Genomic DNA, 21,317 nt, shown 5'->3' with positions numbered 1-21,317 from the left:
CATCATCTCAAACCAAAGCTCTGTGATCCTAATCACTAACTCCCAGTTCCTCCCACCTCAGCTCCTGGCAGCCACAATTCTTTCTGTCTTCATAAATTTGCCTATGCTAAGTACCTCCTATAAGTGGGATCACATGATATTTGTCCTTTTGTGTCTGGCTTATTTCACTTAACATAATGTTTTCAAGGTTTATGCATGTTATAACATACTAGAATTTCATTCCTTTCTATGACTGAGTAATATTCCATTGTATGCCACGTTTTGTTTATCCATTTATCTGATGATGGACATTTGGGTTATTTCCACCTTTTGGCTGCTATAAACATTGGTGTACAAATATCTATTCAAATCCCTGCTTTCAATTCTTTTGGTGATATATATTACCTATGTGTAATATATTATTACATATGTATTTAATTATAATACTTAATTATAATTATTACGTAGTCATCATGTGGTGATTCTATGATATGATCATATCATATGATCATATGGTAACTTGTTTAACATTTTGTTTAACGTTTTGAGGAGCTGCCACACTGTTTCCATGGTGACTGCGCCATCTTGCATTCTCAGCAGCAGTACATCAGGATTATTTCTCCACACCCTTGTCAACACTTATTATTTTCCATTTTTTGTTTGAGAGTTTAGTTTTTGAAAATAGCCATCCTAGTGGGTGTGAAATGATATTTCATTGCAGCCTTGATTTGCATGTCCCTAATGACTAATGAGGTTGAGTACCTTTTCATGTGCTTATAGGCCATTCGTATAGCTTGGGAGAAATGTCTATTTAGGTCCTTTGCCCATTTTTGAATTGGGTCCTTGGGGATTTTTTTGTTGTTACTGTTGAGTTGTAGGAGTTCTTTTTATATTCTGGATATTAATCCTTTACAGATCTATGATTTGCAAATATTTATGTTGTAACTTCACTCTCTTGATAGCATCCTTTGATGCACAATTTAAATTTTGTTGGAGTTTAAGATATCCATGTTTTCCTTTTGTTACCTGTGCCTTTGGTGCCATATCCCAGAAATTATTTGCCAAATCCAATGCAATGAAGACTTTTTTCCTATGCTTTCTTCTAAGAGTTCTATAGTTTGAGTGCTTAAGCTTAGCTGTTTGATCCTTTCTGAGTTAATTTTTCTATACCGTGTTAAGAGAAAGGTCAAACTTCATTTTTTGCAGGAGGACATCCAGGTTTCCAAGCACCATTTTTTGGAAAGACATTCCTTTCCCCAACAAATGGCCTATCATTGTTGACAATTTAAATCATATTTATGGCAACAGTGCCTGTTTCTCTCAAGTATAATGAACATCCTTAACCATTAATAGTATTGCAAAAATGACTCTATCGGGATTCTTACACATTTGCCAAGAGCCTCCTCCTCCTCTTTTTCGTTCTCTGCTGTTATTCCTCTCCCATACATGTTGGCCTGGACTTGACCCTGAGAGAGTAAAAGCCAAAGTCCTTTTATTAAAATGGCCATGGCCTTGCATGGTCTGCCCATTCACAGCTCACCCACCTTTCTGCCTTCATTTCTTAATTCCCCTTTTGCTCCACCAACCATGTTGGTTTTTTGGGGTTTTTTTGTTTTGTTTTGTTTTTTTGTTTTGTTTTTTTCCCTCTAAGGAGCTAAGCACACTCCCAACTCAGTACATGTTCCCTGTGCCTGCAGAACTCAGCACAGCCATCCATAACCACCTATACAAAATAACCTTTTTCTTCTCTCCCCCATACCCTTTCTTTGCCTTGTTTTTCTTTATGGCACATATCTGCACTTGACACACAGCACATGTACTTGATTATTGTCTGCTGTCCCAGCACAACCAGAATATAAGCTTTGGGAGGGCAGGGAGTCAGCACCAATGAAAGAAAGAATGATTGAATGAATGAATGAAGAACATACAGTGAGTCCTTCTTTATTTATTCAATGAATATTTACTGAGAACTTACTGTAGACTGGGAAGGAAGTGTGATGAAAACACAGGGAACGTTAAATATACAGAAATTGTTAAATGGTTCTGTACATCTATATCTATATATATAGACACACATATATGTGTCTATATATATATATACATACGTATATATATATACATATAAAATTAGACAATTTTTTAAAAGGTGTGGATGGGTTAAGTAGTCTCATAGATGACAAATCCGGATTGGGATCTTTAAAGACAAATCAAGGTTTTGAGGGCAGAACATATCGCTCAGTGCACCGGGGCGGAGAGATCACCCGCCCTCTTTGATGCTACATGTCCAGGGAATTTAGGACGGGGGTTCAGTGAAGCTAGTCAGTCTCCGCCGGGCTTTTGAACCGAGGTGAAAGGGGTCAACACCCTCCTAGAGGACAACTCCTTTGCCCTTCCACACCGTGTTAGTCACCAGTTCCCAGAGCCTCCTCGGGTCTGGCCCGGACGTGTTCCTCCTTTGGGACCTCGTCAGGGGCTCTGCAGGGACAGCGGCGCGGCCCTCGCGGGCAGTGATCACGGTCACAGCCTATATTTGAATTGTTCTCTGTTTTCACCGCTACTGGGGAAAGGCCAAGCGGAGAACGCGTGCCGGGCTAAGTAGAGCAGCCGCCGCTCCACACCTGCTGCATTTAGGTTGCAGCTCCGAGGGCACAGCCCGGACTGTCGCCGCCGGTGAGGGGCTTCGGCCGGCCCCAGTCACAGAACTGACCGCCGCTACTCTGGAGCCGCACGGGAGGGACGACGCCGGCGGGCCTGGGTCCAGCCTGGGGCCCCCGTTTCCGGCGTGAGAGGAGAGGGGCGCGGTGCGCCGGCGGCGGGTCGTTGCGGCTTCCCGGGCAGGTGAGAAACCCGACGCGGAAGGCCCTCGCACACCTTCCTGTCAGCACGAGCTAGACGCAGGGGCGCACAAACGCTTGCGAGTGAGTGCACGAGTGAGTGCGTGAACGGGAGCGAGGCTGTGACGCTTCCACGCGGGGTGCACCGACACGGGGTGTGGGGAGCCGCGGCCGCTGACTTCTCCCCTCTGGCCCGACGCGCGTGCACGCGAGCGCGCACACGCCGGGGCAGAAGTGCGGGAGCCTGGAGACTCTGGGACCAGAGGTCCGGGCAGAGCCCGAGCCAGAGGGGAGCGGCGGTAAAGTCAAAGGGGAAGGGGGAGGGACTAATGAGGGGGCTGGGGCGCGGGGAACCGCGGGCACGCGACGCGCGGGGGCGGGGGGCGGGGCCACAGGAGCCCGCCCAGGGAGGGGGGCGGGGCTACGAGGGGACGCGGCGGCGCGGGGAGCGGCGGGAACGCGACGAGCGGAGGTAGGGGGCGGAGCTACAGAGGCGTGTCGGGAACGCGGCGCGCGGGACGGGGCAGGGCTACGGGGGCGCGCCGGGCGGAAGGGGTAGGGGAGGGCGGTCCCGGCGCGCACAATGGCCCGAGCGGGCGGCGGAGCTGGAACCCCACCCAGTGCGGAGCGCGCCACGGGCCGCGCGGGAGGCTGAGCGCCTCGTCTGTCCAGCGCGCCGGCGCCGGGCCATGTACTCGGGGAACCGTAGCGGCGGCCAGGGCCACTGGGAGGGCGGCGGGGCCGCGGGCGCCGAGGGACCGGGAGCGGCGGGGACGCTCCGCCCCGCGCCTCTCTTCAGCCCGGGCACCTACGAGCGCCTGGCGCTGCTGCTCGGCTGCATCGGGCTGCTGGGCGTCGGCAACAACCTGCTGGTGCTCGTCCTCTACTACAAGTTCCCGCGGCTCCGCACTCCCACCCACCTCTTGCTGGTCAACATCAGCCTCAGCGACCTGCTGGTTTCCCTCTTCGGGGTCACCTTTACCTTCGTGTCCTGCCTGAGGAACGGCTGGGTCTGGGACACCGTGGGCTGCGTGTGGGACGGGTTTAGCAGCAGCCTCTTCGGTGAGTCGGGCTGGGAGGAGAAAGCGTTCTCCCCTCCGCGAACTTCCGTTCCCGCACTGCCGCCGTCTCTGTGCGTCCCCCTGGCCACCCAGCCCACCCTCGGCGCCTCCCCGCGCGTCCCCTTGTCCCACCCGCCCTGCCGCTCAGCGCCCGCACCGGCCTCGCCGCCTCTCGTCCACCCCAAGCTGCATGGCCTTCCTTCCTCTACTTCACCTCCTCTCGCTCCACAGCGGCCTCGGCTCTGCCCCTGCGATCGCTCCTGTCCCCGCAGCCGGCCCTAAACCCCAGCCCCTCCCCGACCCCCTCCGTCCGCTGTCCAGTTCCTTTCATGTCTGTTTTCACCCCAATACAATTCAACAGGGCACGAAACCGCGGCTTTACACTTTGAGGAAGGAAACGAAGGGCTGTAGAGTCAGCAGATTCAAGAAAAAGTAACTAACTCAGGAAAGCTGGAGAGGGTGATGAGAAGAGATTGAATTCAATGCTGTTTGTGGCAGAGTGGCAGTGTGTACTTTTTTTTTCTTTAATTTTGCTCATTAGCAGATGTAAACCTTTGAATGCTTCCTAGAAGGGAAGGAGCTTCATTCAGGTTCTCAGAATGCAAATGGGCATGTGACCTTCTAAGCTATTTTTACTGTATTTTTCTCCTTAGGGGTTCCAGCGCCCCAAAATCTAAGGTGAGGTTACAGCTGGCGCAGAATCCCACCCTAGATGGACAAAGAGTTAGCGGTGCAGCCGGGAGATTTCATTAAAGTAGAACTTGATTGTTAATCGAAGATTTATTTCAGCACTACTCCCAATCCCGTGGAAGATTCGTGTCTCATTGAGACTTGACATTTTGAAAGATGCTCATTTTGAAGCATGTGTCATGGAAGATGTGATTTTCGAAGCTTGGGGATTATTTTATTGTGTGTGCTCCAGGAATTTCTTTCGCACGGGATGTGAAATAGGAATGTGTATTTCATAGGTCTTAAAGGTCCTTGAAAAAAAAAAGGTGAAATATATTGATAATTTATTACTGCTCTTATTTTGGCAGGTTTTTGAGAACGAAATCTTTGTAGCATTATCAGAAATTGTGTTATTTACTAACCTCCTATGTTGTGGCAAACCCAAACATTATATTTGTTATAATTCACTTTTTGGTATTTTGAAGGAAACAAAAATTGTCATAGGAATCATGATTTCACTTATTTGAGTTTTTATAATATTCTAATACTACTCCCCCCCCCCCCCTCGATAAGCAGCCTGAGGATTTTATTTATACAAAGATTTGAAACTTGGGAGGGGCCGGTAAGTGTATGCAGCTGGTGATACAGGTGGCTGTGTGCTTATACTCTTTATATTAATTTAAAATACGTGTCAGGCGATTTTTTAGGCAGGGCTAAGCTTTCAGTTAAGGACGGTGATTGAAGCTTAACCCTAAAGTGTCATCAGGAATGCTTCCTGGGCTCGGCAACAGGTGTTTGACCACAGACATTAAAGTTTGTATTTCCAAGAAGTGCTTTTTCTATGCTGGGCAGTTCTATTTGGACTCTGGGCCTGGGGGTTTAAAATCAAGGGTGTGTTGAGTTCTTTATTAGTACCAGCATTCACCCTCTTCCTTATCTCTTGCCCGTGTGACCTCATTCTGCTGCTGGGTCTCTTTCCGTTGCTTTTTCTTCTTCATCCCTCCTGCTCAGGTGCCATACTAGTCAGGAGGGAGTTTCTAAGACTGCTAGAAACATTCACCGCACACGGTGTTTCGCCTGATGACTGCTCTGTTTCTCTGGGCATATAGTTACTGCTTTCAACCATGACTTTATCCTTATTTTTAAATTAGAGGTGGAAACTCTGGGATCAGAGTCAAAGACTTTATTTAAGCCCTGGGAGTCAAGTCAGTAGTGGGGTTGTGATGGAACTGAAAAAGTTCTTAGCCAAGAATAAAGAATTTCTTTGCCTGAAGTAAATTCCAAGGTTTGTGCTTCTAGATAAGGGTTAAGGCAAAGAAAGGGAGGGTGCTTTGCCGGTGGTCATCCCTGAACAAGAGCTAACTATGGCATGTTGAAGGGGGAGGAAATTTAAAAGTGCCAGAAGTGGCTGCTTGTTCTAGAGGTTCCTGGAGAGGCTGTCCTATCAGGTGGAAAGCCCAACGGCCTGACGACACAAGAGTGGGCTCCACTCCATGGCCTGGCTAACCTCTTGTGTGGACTTTGCCAGTCGCTTAATCTCTCCTGCAATCAGTTTTGTTGTCTCTCGTATGGGGGAGTGAGCTGCATGTTCTTTAAGGTTGTTCTGTCCTACGTGCTTGGTTCTTCGAGGACTCTTGATATCTGTGGGTTAGAAGGTGCCTGGTTTTAGCCCTTATGCCTTGTATCCTCTGCTCTATCTCCTGAGCCAAGAATAAGCACACAGTGTGGTTACTTTTCTTCCCATACCTTCCCGGGGTCTGTCTGCCTCCTCACACCCTGCTAGAAGAAGGCAGGATAAGTAACGCAGACACACACACACACACACACACACACACACCCACCTATGAGCAGGCATTGCAACTGCCCCACCAGTGCACGATTCCTGGTTTTTAAGGGAAATGCTGAAAACAAGTGTAGAATCGCCGATATTCTTGAGGCAGAGGCTTTGACAGAGAGGACCGTTGAGATGGCCATTCCACTAAACTGACCGGACGGTTTGTTCCGTGAACTAGTCAGTTTAATCCGACTTTCAGTTGAATGGCTTGTTTTACAGATGTCCCAGCTAACTCGTCATCTTAGCCTAGGCAGGCCCAGTTAGTACTGATGTTGAGTTCAGCAAGCATAATGATAGGGAAAATTAGGGCTCCAAAACTCTTCCTCTAACTGCACCATTACAGCTGATAGAAAGGCCCCCTTCACGTGGTGCGTACAGTGCATTAGCCTAAAGACTTCAGGTGAGTATGCCTTTCACCCCTTGGTTGGTGCAACTCGAGCCACACCTAGTGCCGCAGAAATGTTCTGTGTGTGGCATATAATCAGTATTGTGCCAGAAGGTAATGGGAGAGCCTTTGTGCACTGCTGCCTCCTACCCCTACAAAAACGGCAAACAACATGTTAATCTTAGGGGATGTTTGGACGGGGCCTTCATCTTGTGATACAGAGATTCCGGGTCAGAGCCGGAGTCTGGCAAAATGCAAGTCACCCTATGTTCACTTGGATTTTAGAAGTAGGTATGATTTATGTTAAGATATTTTAACTTACACCCCAAAAAACACATGCACATGTGTACATTCATATAAATATTTTTTTAAATGCATGTTCCCTACAGTAAACCTTTTTTGCACCTAAATATCTCAAAATGCTAGTTGTTTTACTGAAATAATCCTTTTGCAATAATCTGAATTAGCCAGTTAATTCAGTTGAAACAGTCTTACGATGCTACCACGGGATCCTAAGGGTGCTTGTTGCATGGAAATGTCTTTCATTCAGCTGTTCTAAAATCACCCACAGGCTTAATTGGCCACAGAAATATTCCTCATCATGACAGTGTGCACATAGTGTATAGTCTGTTTCCATAAACACAGTGGAACCACACATTTCTTACAATCTAAGCTCACAGTTCTGTATAGTTCTATTCAAATATTAATTTTATTAAAAGCAAAAGGTACAGAACTGTATTGTGAAAATTGTTTTTATGGGACATTATGATGTTACTTCCTCATTACTGTGTGTTTTGGGGGGATCAATCTCTACTGTTCATTTTTGAGAAATTAGAAAATATGTAAGAAACCATTTAATGATTTGCTTTCCTAGAGGCTTACGTCCTGATAACAAGTCGGACTCCAGCGGAGTCATTGTAATTGCTGTGGCATGAAATTACTTTGCTCTTCATATTGTTTACAGATGTATTCTTTCTTGAATTTTCTTCTTTCAGAGAAGAGTTCCAGTCACAAATGCATGTGTGATGCATTTTGACATTTACTGCTAAGATGAAACGCAGGAATGAAAACCACACACCCGTTTTAGTGTTCTCAGATGTGATTAGATATACTTTATCATATTTTTATGCTACTGACCTATAAGGAAAACAATATTAAGAAAGGGTAACTGTTAAACGGCTAGGACCTACAACCTTAGTACTTCTGGGATGAACTAGACTATCACAAGGAGAGATTGGATTACGGCATATGCGCAGCTCAGCGGAGCCCTCAGCCTAGACTCCCACGCATCTCCTTTGTCAGCAGTTGTCACCGAAGCTTTATCTCCTACAATGGCTGACCAGCTTCCCACAGAGTTTGATGTGGTCATAATAGGGACGGGTCTGCCTGAATCCATCCTTGCAGCTGCGTGTTCAAGAAGTGGCCAGAGGGTTCTGCATCTTGATTCCAGAAGCTACTATGGAGGAAACTGGGCAAGTTTCAGCTTTTCGGGATTGCTGTCCTGGTTGAAGGAGTATCAGCAAAACAGTGACATTGCGGAAGAAAGTACTGCCTCAAGGCAAGGCCTGATCCATGAAACAGAAGAAGCTGTCACTCTTCGCAAGAAGGACGAAACCATCCAACACACGGAAGTGTTTTGTTATGCCAGTGAGGATGTGGATGACGGTGTTGAAGAGATGGAGGCTCTGCAGAAAAGTCCTTCCTCAGCAACATCCAGCGCCACCCCTAACCCTCTGCATTCTGCATGTTTGTCTGAAGAAACACACTCATTCCATGCTGCCAGCTATGAAACGCCCGCCAAAGACACTCCAAAAAGTGATGGAGAAGTTTCACTGGAAGTAACTGATGTCGAGGACACCTTGGCAAAGGAAGAGTACTGTGGAGATGAAACCCGTATACCTGCAGTTTCAGATGGAGATAAAGATGGAAAGAAACCCGTAGAGAAAGACAGCACTGACCAACCAAAGAGAAAGAAGATCACTTACTCTCAAATAGTTAAAGAAAGCAGGAGGTTTAATATTGATTTGGTATCAAAGCTGCTGTATTCTCAAGGATTGCTAATTGATCTCTTAATCAAATCAAATGTTAGTCGTTATGCAGAATTTAAAAACGTCACTAGGATTCTTGCGTTCCGTGAAGGAAAAGTAGAACAGGTTCCTTGTTCCAGAGCAGATGTCTTTAACAGCAAAGAACTCACTATGGTTGAAAAGAGGATACTGATGAAATTTCTTACGTTTTGTTTAGACTATGAACAACATCCTGACCAATACCAAGCTTTTGTGCAATGCTCGTTTTCAGAGTACTTACAGACTAAAAAATTAACTCCCAACCTCCAACATTTTGTGCTCCATTCGATTGCAATGACAGAATCATCTTGCAGTACAATAGATGGCCTTAAAGCAACGAAAAACTTCCTTCGCTGTCTTGGACGGTTTGGCAACACCCCCTTTTTATTTCCCTTGTATGGGCAAGGAGAAATTCCCCAGTGTTTCTGCAGGATGTGTGCAGTTTTTGGTGGGATCTATTGTCTTCGTCACAAAGTTCAATGCCTGGTAGTTGACAAAGATTCTGGAAAATGTAAAGCAATTATAGATCACTTAGGTCAAAGAATAAATGCTAAATACTTTATTGTGGAGGACAGTTACCTTTCTGAGGAAACATGCTCAAATGTGCAGTATAAGCAGATCTCCAGGGCAGTGCTCGTTACAGATCAGTCTATACTAAAGGCAGATTCAGATCAGCAGATTTCCATTTTGGTAGTGCCTCCAGTGGAATCAGGAACATGTGCTGTTCGTGTCACCGAATTATGTTCTTCGACCATGACGTGCATGAAAGACACCTATCTGGTACATCTGACCTGTTCATCTTCTAAAACAGCAAGAGAAGACTTAGAGTCAGTAGTGAAGAAATTATTCACCCCATACAATGAAACAGAAGTAGACCAGGAAGAATGTACAAAGCCAAGACTCTTGTGGGCTCTTTATTTCAATATGAGAGACTCCTCGGGCATCAGCAGAAGCTCATATGAGGGCTTACCTTCCAATGTTTACGTCTGCTCTGGGCCTGACTGCGCACTGGGAAATGAGCATGCAGTCAAGCAAGCTGAAACGCTTTTCCAGGAGATGTTTCCCAATGAAGAATTCTGCCCCCCGCCTCCAAATCCGGAAGATATTATCTTTGATGGTGATGATAAGCCACCAGAGGCTCCTGGAACCAATAATATAATCATGGCCAAAGTAGACTCCTCTGAGGGAAGTAAAAACCTAGAAAGCCCAGAGAAGCACCTTCAAAACTAGAAAAGAGCAGACTGGAAATGCTACATTGGACATTCATCCTGGCATCAGAATAGTTTCACTTAAAGGACTCTTTCATATATGATTAATTAGAGCGGGTTATATGATGATATATGCAGATGTGTTTTAATTCTGTTTGAGACATTCAGTTATTGGATGTTGTGATCCTATCAGTAACTGATTGATTATTGGACAAAGTTAGTTTTATTTTAGTATTGGGTGTATTAGTGAGGGCTCCATATTAGCAACTGTGCTTAAAGGGATATAATATGTATCTGCTAATGACCTTCAGATTTTATTAGTCTATAATAACAATAATATGGAAGGAATATTTTAGTTACTTTTGTAATTATTTTAGTTGCTCCTGCTTCTGAGTAGTTAAACACACAAATTATGTGGGTCTTTTGTATATAATATAAATGTACAGACATGGTAGTAGCAATAGCAACTTCCATGCAAGTGCCACGTGTTAAAAGATAAATTTGCATGATCCTTTACTTGTGAAGGTCTAGTGTTTACAACACATTGTGCAGTTCAGTTCCCCTACTTAGCCCTTGTAACCAGCAAGGCAGTGCCGCCACCACAATCTTCTGTATTACAGAAAGTGGTGGACAGTCCGTCTGATCATTGAAGAGGTCATTCTTGGGAAGTTTGTCCCAAATCTCGGGATCAGGTTAGTTCTGGTTTACTACTACTTCAGAAAATTTCTGCAGAGCCCCGTGCTGGGCTAAAAGAAAAGAACTTCCAACAACTAACTTGGGCCAAAAGAAAAAATATGTATATACATCGCTCCAGGAAAAGGTACCACAGATTGGCTGTTTTGAAATTCCTAAGAGGAGATGGAGTGAGGCATTTATAACTTGGGATGCCGGTGGTTTTTCAAAGCTGTCTGTAGGTTTCCCGAGGTTTCTTAGTGAGGGTCTGATACACCACTTTGTGGTGCTGCCACTTTAATTAGCAGCAGAGTGTGGTGGATAGGAGTGAATGGAAGGAGGATTCACCATGTCTCCTCCCTTGTGCCCCACTCACAGTTAGTGAGGTGACCGCCTCCATGATCACTTCAGCCTCTCAGCTGTTACCTAGAGAACAGAAACATTTTTTGCGGAGTTGTCAGAAGAGCTGAAGTGCCTCCCCCTTCAGTCTTCTGTTTCCATTCCTCAGAATGGTAATTCCTATAGGAAGGAGCCCTCCAGAGCCAATCTGTGTTGTGAAACAGAGCGTCTACTATGTGCTAGGCCCCTAGTGCTTCCTAGTGACAGTGTCTTAACCACCCTGTGAGGCTGATCCTATTGAATACGTTTTTAACGAAGAGGCAAAGAGAGAAAGACAGTTACTAATACTTCGGCCCGGGTCTGGTATGGGGAAGAGCCAGGGTTGGAATCCAGGCTGCCCCGATACGGAAGTCCATGCAGCGCTGCGGGGGAAGCAGAGCCCACAGGCTCCGGCCTCTCAGTCTATTCTCAGATCAAGGAGATGTGAAGCTTAGGATTAATTAGAAATAAAGTTAGAGCAAAGGAGCTCATGGAAGCAGAATTTGGCTAAATTTCAACAAAGTAATGCTTTTTAATAATGTATCTTTTAATCTGAGCAACATGTTATAAAAATATGCAGATGATACTAGGCCCAAATAAGCTGTGAATAGTCTTTCGTTGCTCTTCTATATGTGAGAAAAATGAAACAAGAAAGACTTAGGTACTTTACAGCTTCCTGAAAATAGAAGTCATGAATTGGTATTAACATTTATGCATTTATTAATATGGCAAAGTGGTTCTATTAGGTATAGCCTAACCTATCAAAATAATTTCACCATCTATAAAACAGAAATAATATTTTGTAGAATTATTGTGAAGATTTAGATACTGTGTTTGAAATCATAGCCAAAGGAATGCCACTAGATGACATTAATATGGAGATTTACTACACTTGCACTGAACATTCCAACTTCTGTTTTATATAATTCGACAGAACTGTGGCAAATTAGGAAAACAGGCAAGGAAAGATAGATTTATCTTTTTAACTTAGGGGAAAGAAGTGAGAGTCTTGCCCTTTAAATCCTAAAGTAACCTTTTCTAAATACACTTTGATGCTAAGTAGGAAGTTTAACTAATAAACCAGTTGGAAGGAAATAATTATGTAGTAACTACTGGTAGAAAGACTAATTGGATGTCAGTGTGAAAAAAAGAATTAGGCCCACGTTACAAATGATAAGACAATTCATTCCATAGGAGTTAAAATGTTGATTATAAAGGTGAAAATAAAAAGACTACAATTCTCATCCCAGTAGTACAAAAGATACTTCATGGCACTGAAAAATATCACTAGCAGGGTAGGTGAGGTCAACTAATGAAAAATGGCACTAAGGAAGAAGACAAAAAAGAGATTGGATTTTTAAAAAGCTACTTACATTACACATGGATAAAATGCTTAATATTTTTTAAAAAGTAGATGCAAAACCATAAAGTTTCTACTTTTTACTAAGTAAGTTTATGAAAGGATAGAGTACAAATGACACAAATAAAAGATGATTCTTAGAATTGATATTCAGGTTTCCTAGTACTAAAAATGCAAATTGAAACAACTTTGACCTGGTTTATGCTATTATATTAGCAAAACATTTTTAAATTCATGAGTCTTCATACCAGTAGCATGATTAGTAATTTTTAAAAGAACTATTTAGATCAAAAGCTCTGTAACCAGTCTATTTTTGGCTAGATCAAGTCACTTTGAACAGCATATGCCCAGGAAAATATTTAAAAGAAAAATAAGCTACTTGTACAAAGATAATTCTAGCAATTCCATTCATACACATTAAAAAAAAAGTCCAGGATTTGGGACATGGATAAGTAAATTTTGATGTATTGCTATTGTAGGCCGTTACGTAGTCATTAACTGATATTGATATATGTAAAATTGTATGAAAAATGTTAAATGAGATTCAAAAATGTTAAAACATTATTTTATGTACAGATTATGTTTGTGTAAAAATTTAGGTGTCTACATCGAAAAGAATCAGGAAAACGTACTTAATTGAAGTTTAACATTAAAGGGTTCTTTTTTTTCTGTAAAATGTTGATGTGTATGATACAAATAAAAGAATAATTGGTAAAGTGGTTATTGAATTGGTGAGAAAGTTACTGGTGTTTTTTTGGAAATGTATAAAATTCTTCAAATTTAAAAAATGTATTTTTAAAAAATTTTAATGTCAAAAGGTAATCTCCAAAAACATAGCAGGTGGTTTTATAACTCTTGATGGAAAGGACTTCTTGGTTAAGATGGATTTTGTATCTTTTGTATCTTTCGTCAGTTGCTCAGAATTAAGAAATAATGTATATTGTGACAACACTTTTTTTAGAAACTGGAAACCCCAGAGCTAGGGGTGGAAATAATAGAAATAATATTAAAGCATCTTAGGACATCAGTATGAAGACATTACATAATAATTAAAAAGTGTGGCCCCCCAATCCAAGAATGCACTCTTCATCTGGGGGTCTTGGATTCCAGGGAAATGAAGGAGGGGTTGGATTCACAGACATGGCCAAGCCTCTCTGTCTGAGGAGTGTTTTCAGGACAGCTAAGGATGGATCTCAGGGGACTGAGGATGCTAGCAGACCCTTCCTGTCAGCCCAACTGATCCAAAGCAAGGTGACTGAATTCAACAAACATCAGTTGAACATCAGCTGTGGGTTATGAATTGACATTCTAAGAATTCAAAATAGAAAAATGAGTAAGTTCTGTACCTGAGAACCATTGTGTTGGAGAACATGCTTCTTGAGAATATAAGACATTTTCTATCCATCATACAACCTGCTATAACTACTACCACCCCCTCCCCCAAAAGAAAAAGAAACAAAGGAGAAATCTGGTTTGAGATTCACGGCATTCCTTTAAGGGGAGTCCAAAAGTTTTACTACAGTTGGAAACAAGTAGCTTAAGAGTTAAAAGGTCAGTTAATACTTTCTGAAGTCTATTTTACCTACCATTGAGCAAATTAAGAAGTTTCTGACATTAATCAGAAGTTTTTTGTGTTGCTTGGGGGAATACATGAAGGGAAAGTATAAGAGATGGGTCCCAGGGACCCAGAGCGCTGAGAGCTCAGGGAGTCAGGAGTGTAAATAAACTGAAACGAAGTAGGTCATAAAGTTCCAAGGCCAAGAAGTTCCGATTAGGACGAGTTCTGTTTCCTTCCTCATGGCAGCACAAGCGGAAGTCATGCTCTCACTGCACGGAGGTAGTCAGTTGCCTTGTCTTTGAAGATTTTTAGATTTTTACTTCAGTATTTTTACCTTTGATAATAAGAGGCACTGTTCCTAGTGTAGTTCTTATTTTAACTGACGACCTCATGTATTCCCATTTCAACAGCAGGGGACACAGTACGGCCAGCTCTCTGTAAGGCATGAACCGAGAAGCTGCCTGAGCTGGAAGACTCGGGCACTAACACGCATGTTAGGAGCGCAGGCCTGCCGCAGCACTGGTAGGAACACTGCCTTTTCTGTTGACAACTACATTTTGTTTCATGAACCTCAGGACCACTGTGTCAGGTAAGAAAGGGCAGGTATTTACCCACGTTTCCTAGATACGACCTGGAGGAACGGAGGGTCTGACCATATGTGCCCATAGTGGGTGCCGAGGCCAGTGTGAGAATTGCAGTGGGACCGCTCCGTGTTGGAGGCACTTGTGTTGGAGTGGGACTGCCTCCGTGTTGGCACAGCTGAGTGACACGTATGCGTGTGTAACAGAAACCGCTGCTGGAAGAGGGGCTCCTAGAATTTAAGAGGACATTTGTGTGTGGCTTTTCTTTTCTTTTCTTTTCTTTTCTTTTCCTTTCTTTTCTTCCTTCCTCCCTTCTTTCCTTCCTTTCTTTCTTTCTTTTTAAGATTGTATTAATTTGACAGAGTACGAGCAGGGAAGCAGCAGTGGGAGGGGGAGAAGCAGACTCTGCTGAGCAGGAGCTTGATCCCAGGACCCTGGAATCATGACCTGAGCTGAAGGCAGCAGCTTAACTGGCTGAGCCATCCAGGCGTCCCTAGAGTGCCTTTATTTTTCAACAAGTAGCAAAAAACCTTCCAATGAATTAAGATCTGTGTAACTAAAGTGAGACAGTGGGTTGGGAGAAGGCAAAGGGAGTTGATGACTTCAGGTCATACCTGAAATCAAAGTAGTATTATCCCAGTATTTATTTCAAGAGCTTCATTTCTTGATACGCCATGTCTATTGGTTCCTGCTGTTGTCCTAGGATTTTGGCATTTTCCTGTTGCTAAATATGTATTTAACCATAACACCCTCTGAATGATGACTACAGGCATATCTGTCATCAGAGGAAACAGTGAGCGGCTTCAGAAGTGCAGAGCTGACGAACTATAACAGGCAGATAAACACCCGTTTGTAGTTCAGGCAGGAGAGACATCTTTAGACGTATTCTAGTTTTATCAGCACCATGCTCTAACCAACTGAGCTAACCGGCCACTCGTATTCTAGTTTTAAAGAAATAGGAATCCTTGGGGACTTTCATGCCATGGGGTTTATGCCAGTTCCTTTTATTACTTAAAACATGATGAAAGCCTTTGGAGCACCCATGTCTGTTTGACATTTTTTTAAATTATTTTTATTTTTTAAAGATTTTATTTATTTGACAGAGGAAAAGAGACCTTAAACGGGGAGGAGCAGAGGGAGAGGGAGAAGCAGACTCCCCACTGAGTGGGTAGCCCAGTGGGGGACTCCATCCCAGGACCCTGGGATCATGACCTGAGCCAAAGGCAGACACTTAGCAAACAGGCACCCCTGTTTGAGACTTTTATTTGTTCTTTATTTATTCCTCCCTATACTTCAAAATAACGAACTACTACTAATGCAGTATGCGGAAGTATTATTTTTACATCATTATAAGTTAATTTCATCATTATGTGGAAGTTTAAAGTTTTTATCCCAATTTCAGCATTTCTACTGCCCATCATAAAGAAGAAATGTAGGGGAGTGTCCTGAGGAACACCAGGGAATCTTGTCTTTAGGCAATTATGAGACTGATGCGCTGCCTACTGCGCTAAGAAGGCACTTGTCTTTAGGCAATTAATATAGCTGTTAATTTCCTAAAACAATTTCAGTGAAGTATTACGGAGGGATGAGCTGAATGTCCGTCCCTTCCCTGAACAGTCCCACTTGGATGGCAGACCATGATTTATCATGACCTCTGTCACTGAGACAAACATCAGCCAGGTGTTTATTAAAAGGAAAAAGCAGCAGATGAGAAGCGCACTGGAAGTCACTTGTCGTGAGACTATAGTTTCCTTTAAAACAGAGTCTGAGTGTGCTGGAGCGCTACGCCCTCTGTAGTGTCTTGCATTTCACAGGCCGCCCAAACCAGGTTTGGTGACCCTTCTTTCCTTGTCACCCCTTTACCTTCATCACCCCGTTCCAGACAGAGGACCACTGGGGCCAAGCTCTGGGAAAATGTATCAGAACCATGGTCCTGGGTCTTTTTGTTAGTAGTACAGGTAATTAGTTTTTGATAAGTCTATGTAAATCAACAAAAATACTGAAAAAGGGAATATTTTAAAAAACCCGTAAGATGTCTCACCTAATACTTTTGCTAATTTTCTCCCATTAAAGCAATTATTTTCAAGCCAGGGTGATTTTGCCCATTTGGCAATGTCTGGAGACATTTTTGGTTGTCAAAACTATAAAAAAAGCAAGGGGGTGCTACTGGCATCCAGTGGGTAGAGCACGGGGAAACTTAAACATCCTACAATGTACAAGACGGCCTCCTTCCCCAAGAAAGAATTACCCAGCCCCAAACGTCAATGGTGCCAATGTTGAGAAACTCTTCATTAAAATTTTGAGTATTTATAATGCATTTGTTTTCCTTTCTTTTAACTTTTTGCCTTAGCATCTTTTTAATGTAAGTGCTTCTTCAACAGGGCCGTCGTTGGTAGGAACGGCTGTCTTGGCTGCTCCTCCATATGCCCCCAATGCCCCTGTCTGCCTCCCTCAATAATCAGCAGTTGCCTCCTTCTGAAGCTTTAAGGTAACTCAAATTCCAGAACAAAATTCAGAGAATTAGGGAATATATCTCATCCTGCCCCAATTGTCAGTATAGATTAGGGATTTTGTTTGTTTAAAAAAAAAAAAAACTCATTAATTCAGAAATAGAATAATTCTGCAAAACATTTATAGAAATGAGAGGATGATATCTTGCTTATTTTGGTGTATTTTGGTAATACTACTTCCTTGTTACCCTTCTCAATGATATCTTCATATATATTGCAAACAACTATCTCAAAATCAATGTAAACGTATTTCAATATACTTTTTTTTTTTGAAACGGTGCTTTTCACTTGACAGGCTATAGGCAGATGAATCAAATTACATGTATATAATAACATCCTGTGAGTTTCAGATAATCCAGTCCAAGACTAAATAAACCACCCGTAATTGAATTGTACCTGCATTTTCACTCAGTGATGGTTCGCCAAGCAATGAGTGAGGATAACAGCTTGACAATTTATAAATATGATAAATATGATCTACAGATAATACCTAAATTATAATGAAATAGGTCAGTATTCTTAATGCAGGGAAGAACCTCACCTAAATTACACTGCAAAGAGAAACATAGGGTTCAGTACATTCACTGAACATTGTCCCCAGTTGCTGTGTTAGACTCTGGGAACTTAGCACTTTATGCCACGCACTGTTCTAAGGGTTTGCTATATTTATCTTACTTCCTCCTCATGACAGCCCAGTTGGGTAGGTGCTCTTATTATCCTCGTTTTGCAGATGGGAAAACAGACACTGAAGGCAAAGAACGTGACCAAAACCACACAGCTGGTAAGTGATAGAGCTGGGCCTTGGTCCTGGGGAGTTGGACTCCAAAATGCATGTGCTGTGACTAAGATGTGATGTGAGGTATTCAGAGAGGGCTCAGAGCAAGTCCAGGAACAAGTAACGAACTCCTCATGTGCCAGGAACTCTTCTAATTTCTTTATACATATTGTCACATTTTTAAGATAACCATGGGAGGCAGGTATTAATGTTTCCATGTGCACATGAAAACTTAGGCTCTTAGTTGTCCCAAAGTTACAGAACTGGTGAGTAGTGGAACTCCCACTCCATTGGTGCTGACGATGGTAGACAGTTAACCAGTCCATCAACAAGGCCGTGGTCACTTTTGTGATGTAGGTATGGACAGACTTCAGTGGTGGCACAGAGTGTTTTGTCTGAGTAGGGAAATCTAAGAAATCTTCATGAAAGAAAAATCCAGGGCTCTGAAGGTTGAGAAGGGTTTCTAAAAGTCAATATTGGAAACATTCCATATAGGGAGAATGTAGAAACAGGCATAGGGGCATTGAAATGGTCTGCACAGCTAGAGCAGTGACCTGGTGTGGAGAGATGGACAGAGGGTTAGAGCCCAACGTATCAGCTATCTTGCTAATTATCAGCTGTGTTGAACCATGCTAGTTATCATAGTCTTGAATCCCAGGGGACTTGTGAATACAAGTGGATAATGAGCTGTTGCAGTTTTTCTAGTTAGGGCTTGTGTTTAAAAGTGTACCCATTGGCAATGTGGAGGGAAGCTGGGAAGGTGCAGAGACCCTACAGATGGCTGGGAAGAAGGAAAAATATGGTATGGTCTGGGCAGGGCAGGGTGGTAAGAAGGCAACAGGCAGAGAAAAACATGGACATAGAAACATGGTTGGTCGTGCAAGGTGATCAGGAGGTTGTTCTGGAAGGTCTTAGAGTTTTTCGTATGCCAGGGAGTTTTGACTTTGTCCTAGTGGTCTAGCACGTCACGTCATTAACCAAGGAAATGGGCTGCATCTGGATACGTATAGAGGAGGAATCCAAGGGTGGTAAAAAGTGTAGAAAGGAGACTAAACAGACAGCTATTAAAAGATTTGGGCAAGAGATGATGAGAATCTGAACTGGGGTCATAGCGGGTAAGACAGAGGACAGACCTGAGAACGACTGGGGAGATTAAATCGGCCTCACTCCGTGATTGATTGGATGTGAGAGCTGCAGGAACGAGAGAAATCGAAGACAACAGGAAAGGAGCTGGTAGATTGGGATGTGCTGGGAATGCAAACACGGCACTCTGCTGGGTTTGATGTAGTAACTCTGCCCCCAGATAACTTCCAGACTGGGAAGATTCCTTCTCTAGGATTCCTGGATATACCCCCACAACCCACCCCCCAGCTTGTTAAGCCTCAAGGATGTGAGTCAGAGGCTTCCAGCACCTTGATTCCCAGAGAGTCCATCCGAGACTCAGGCCACAGAGGGAGCAACCAAGTCACTGATGGGAGGAGATGCATTACTTTAGGCCCCTAGTTTACATGGCTCATGTTACATTTCTGTTGGACAATGTGTCTGCAGCCAGTGTCGCTTAAAGACTTCCCAGTTACATGAAACAATCCAGTTTCTTTTTCCTTAAATGGGGAGAAAAGGTGGCAGAAATAGGAGAAGAGGTAGAACCTCTTCTGGAGGGGTTCTAGAAGCCAAGGGGAGTTTCAAAAAAGATCCTGGTCTGAAGTGTTGATACGGCAAAGAGGTTGGGAAAACTAATGTTATAGCAATTGATTAATTTCGCAACTGATAAAATTCTAGAGCAATGGTTTTATTTTTTATTTTTTTTAAAGACTTTATTTATTCATTTGGCAAGCAGAGATCACAAGTAGGCAGAGAGGCAGGCAGAGAGAGAGAGAGAGAGAGAGAGGAGGGAGCAGGCTCCCGTCGAGCAGAGAGCCCGATGCGGGGCTCGATCCCAGGACCCTGGGATCATGACCTGAGCCGAAGGCAGAGGCTTTAACCCACTGAGCCACCCAGGCACCCCTAGAGCAATGGTTTTAAACTGTACAGTATGACTCAAATGGGAGTGTTTTTAAAATACAGATTACCAGGTACCATACCTGCATTCTGGGTCGGTGAGTATATAGGGGGCCCCTGTAATTGTTTGCTATGTGGGTGGTGGGTTGACAGGCATTGTGACGTAGGTACGTGGGAATAATACAAGTATTTGATGATATAGTAGAGGGGATTTAAAGTAGCTTCTGGTGCATATTTTGGCAGGTTGTATTAAAAGCATTAAAACTGCGTATGCCTTCTTACCCAACAATTATATTCCAAGAATTTATCCTAAGGAGGTAATCATAGATGCAAGGAAATATCTAGCAAATGGACTGTAGTGTCCATGACTAATGCTTAGTAAGTGTGCACCACATGCTAGTTTCTGTTTATGTGCTTCATGCATATTAACTCTTTATCCCAACTCTGTGAGGTAGTTAGATACTACTATAAACCCCATTGCTCAGCTAAAGAGAGTAAAGCACCAGGAGATTAATTTGTTCAAGGTTTCATTAAAAGTGGAGGATACAGAGCCTGAATCCAGTGCCTTTGATGGTGTGTTGTATCATCTTTCCTCACAGCATTGTTAGAATAGTCCAAAGTCAAAAGTAATCTAAAGATGATTACTGTGTTGTGAATTAACATTGTTAAGTGGAGTATAGGGTGTCACATCGCGGTTCAGCAACAGACTACAGGAAATCAACACACCGGCAAACAAATTATTCAGGACCCAGACTCTGGAGACACTCTTTAACTCTTCTTTCCCCCAGAAATGATCAGAACAAATCCTGTCCTACCTCCCATCTCTGCTAAGGTCAGTCAGTGCCAAAGGAGAAAGCCTCTTCAGTCCGCGATGACTCCCATCTTTATGGCTCAGTGTGTTTCTTGATCTGATCCAATCCTGAGCTCCTGCCATGTGTGTTCAACCTCCCGTAACGAGCAGCAAACTCCTCTGCATCTTCAACATCTTCTCTGAACATTTTCGCTACTTCCTCACTTTCCTTTAACCCTGGCAGCCTCCGTGGACCCTGATTTCCCACCACCAAGCAGAGGCTTTTTAAAAAAAAAAACACTTTATTATAATGTTGTTAAATTAACAAGTGGAGTAATTTGTTAAGTGGATGTTGGACTTTGTTATAGGGTGTTGGATGGTGAATCGGGTTCAGCAACAGACCATAGGAAAAACTGAGATAGTTTATTACCCAGAGTCCTAGAAGAGTACCTGGCACCCCTCAAGGGGTCACATGGGGAGGTCAAGGCAAGATACAGGCAGAGAGAGGCAGGACCCCAGGGCACATGTCTTTATTAGGGTCTGTGGATGGAGTGCTTTAGGGTTCCCAGGCCAGGGCAAGTTTGGTCAATCCCACCAGAAGGGGTGAGTTTGGTACGCTACGTGGAGACCTTCTCTGAGGAGGGTAGCAGGGGAAGGTC

The 21,317-nt window shown here is 43.5% G+C and overlaps 2 protein-coding genes across 2 annotated transcripts in view; both read left to right on the top strand.

Moving 5' to 3' along the window:
- The first annotated feature begins 3,502 nt into the window (after nucleotides 1-3,502).
- Nucleotides 3,503-21,317, top strand: part of LOC111150796 (opsin 3) — a 43,249-nt gene continuing 25,434 nt past the window's right edge. Inside the window, exon 1 of the mRNA XM_022508399.1 lies at nucleotides 3,503-3,875. Within this exon, the coding sequence (XP_022364107.1) occupies nucleotides 3,503-3,875 (373 nt within the window). The remainder of the gene's footprint in view (nucleotides 3,876-21,317) is intronic.
- Nucleotides 3,812-13,164, top strand: LOC111150795 (CHM like, Rab escort protein 2). The gene is made up of 2 exons (XM_022508397.1): nucleotides 3,812-3,875; nucleotides 7,758-13,164. Exon 2 carries the CDS (start codon nucleotides 8,094-8,096, stop codon nucleotides 10,056-10,058), a length of 1,965 nt encoding a protein of 654 aa, XP_022364105.1. The 5' UTR covers nucleotides 3,812-3,875; nucleotides 7,758-8,093; the 3' UTR covers nucleotides 10,059-13,164.

This window comes from Enhydra lutris, unplaced genomic scaffold, assembly GCF_002288905.1.
Source record: "Enhydra lutris kenyoni isolate GAN:26980312 unplaced genomic scaffold, ASM228890v2 scaffoldscaffold24, whole genome shotgun sequence".
NCBI classification, from domain to species: domain Eukaryota; kingdom Metazoa; phylum Chordata; class Mammalia; order Carnivora; family Mustelidae; genus Enhydra; species Enhydra lutris.
Note: the sequence above shows the minus strand (reverse complement) of the source record. Positions and strands in the feature narration are given on the sequence as shown.

What these genes read in the sequence shown, in the direction of transcription:
- LOC111150795 (XM_022508397.1), top strand. Translation starts at nt 8,094, where the DNA reads ATGGCTGACCAGCTTCCCACAGAGTTTGATGTGGTCATAATAGGGACG.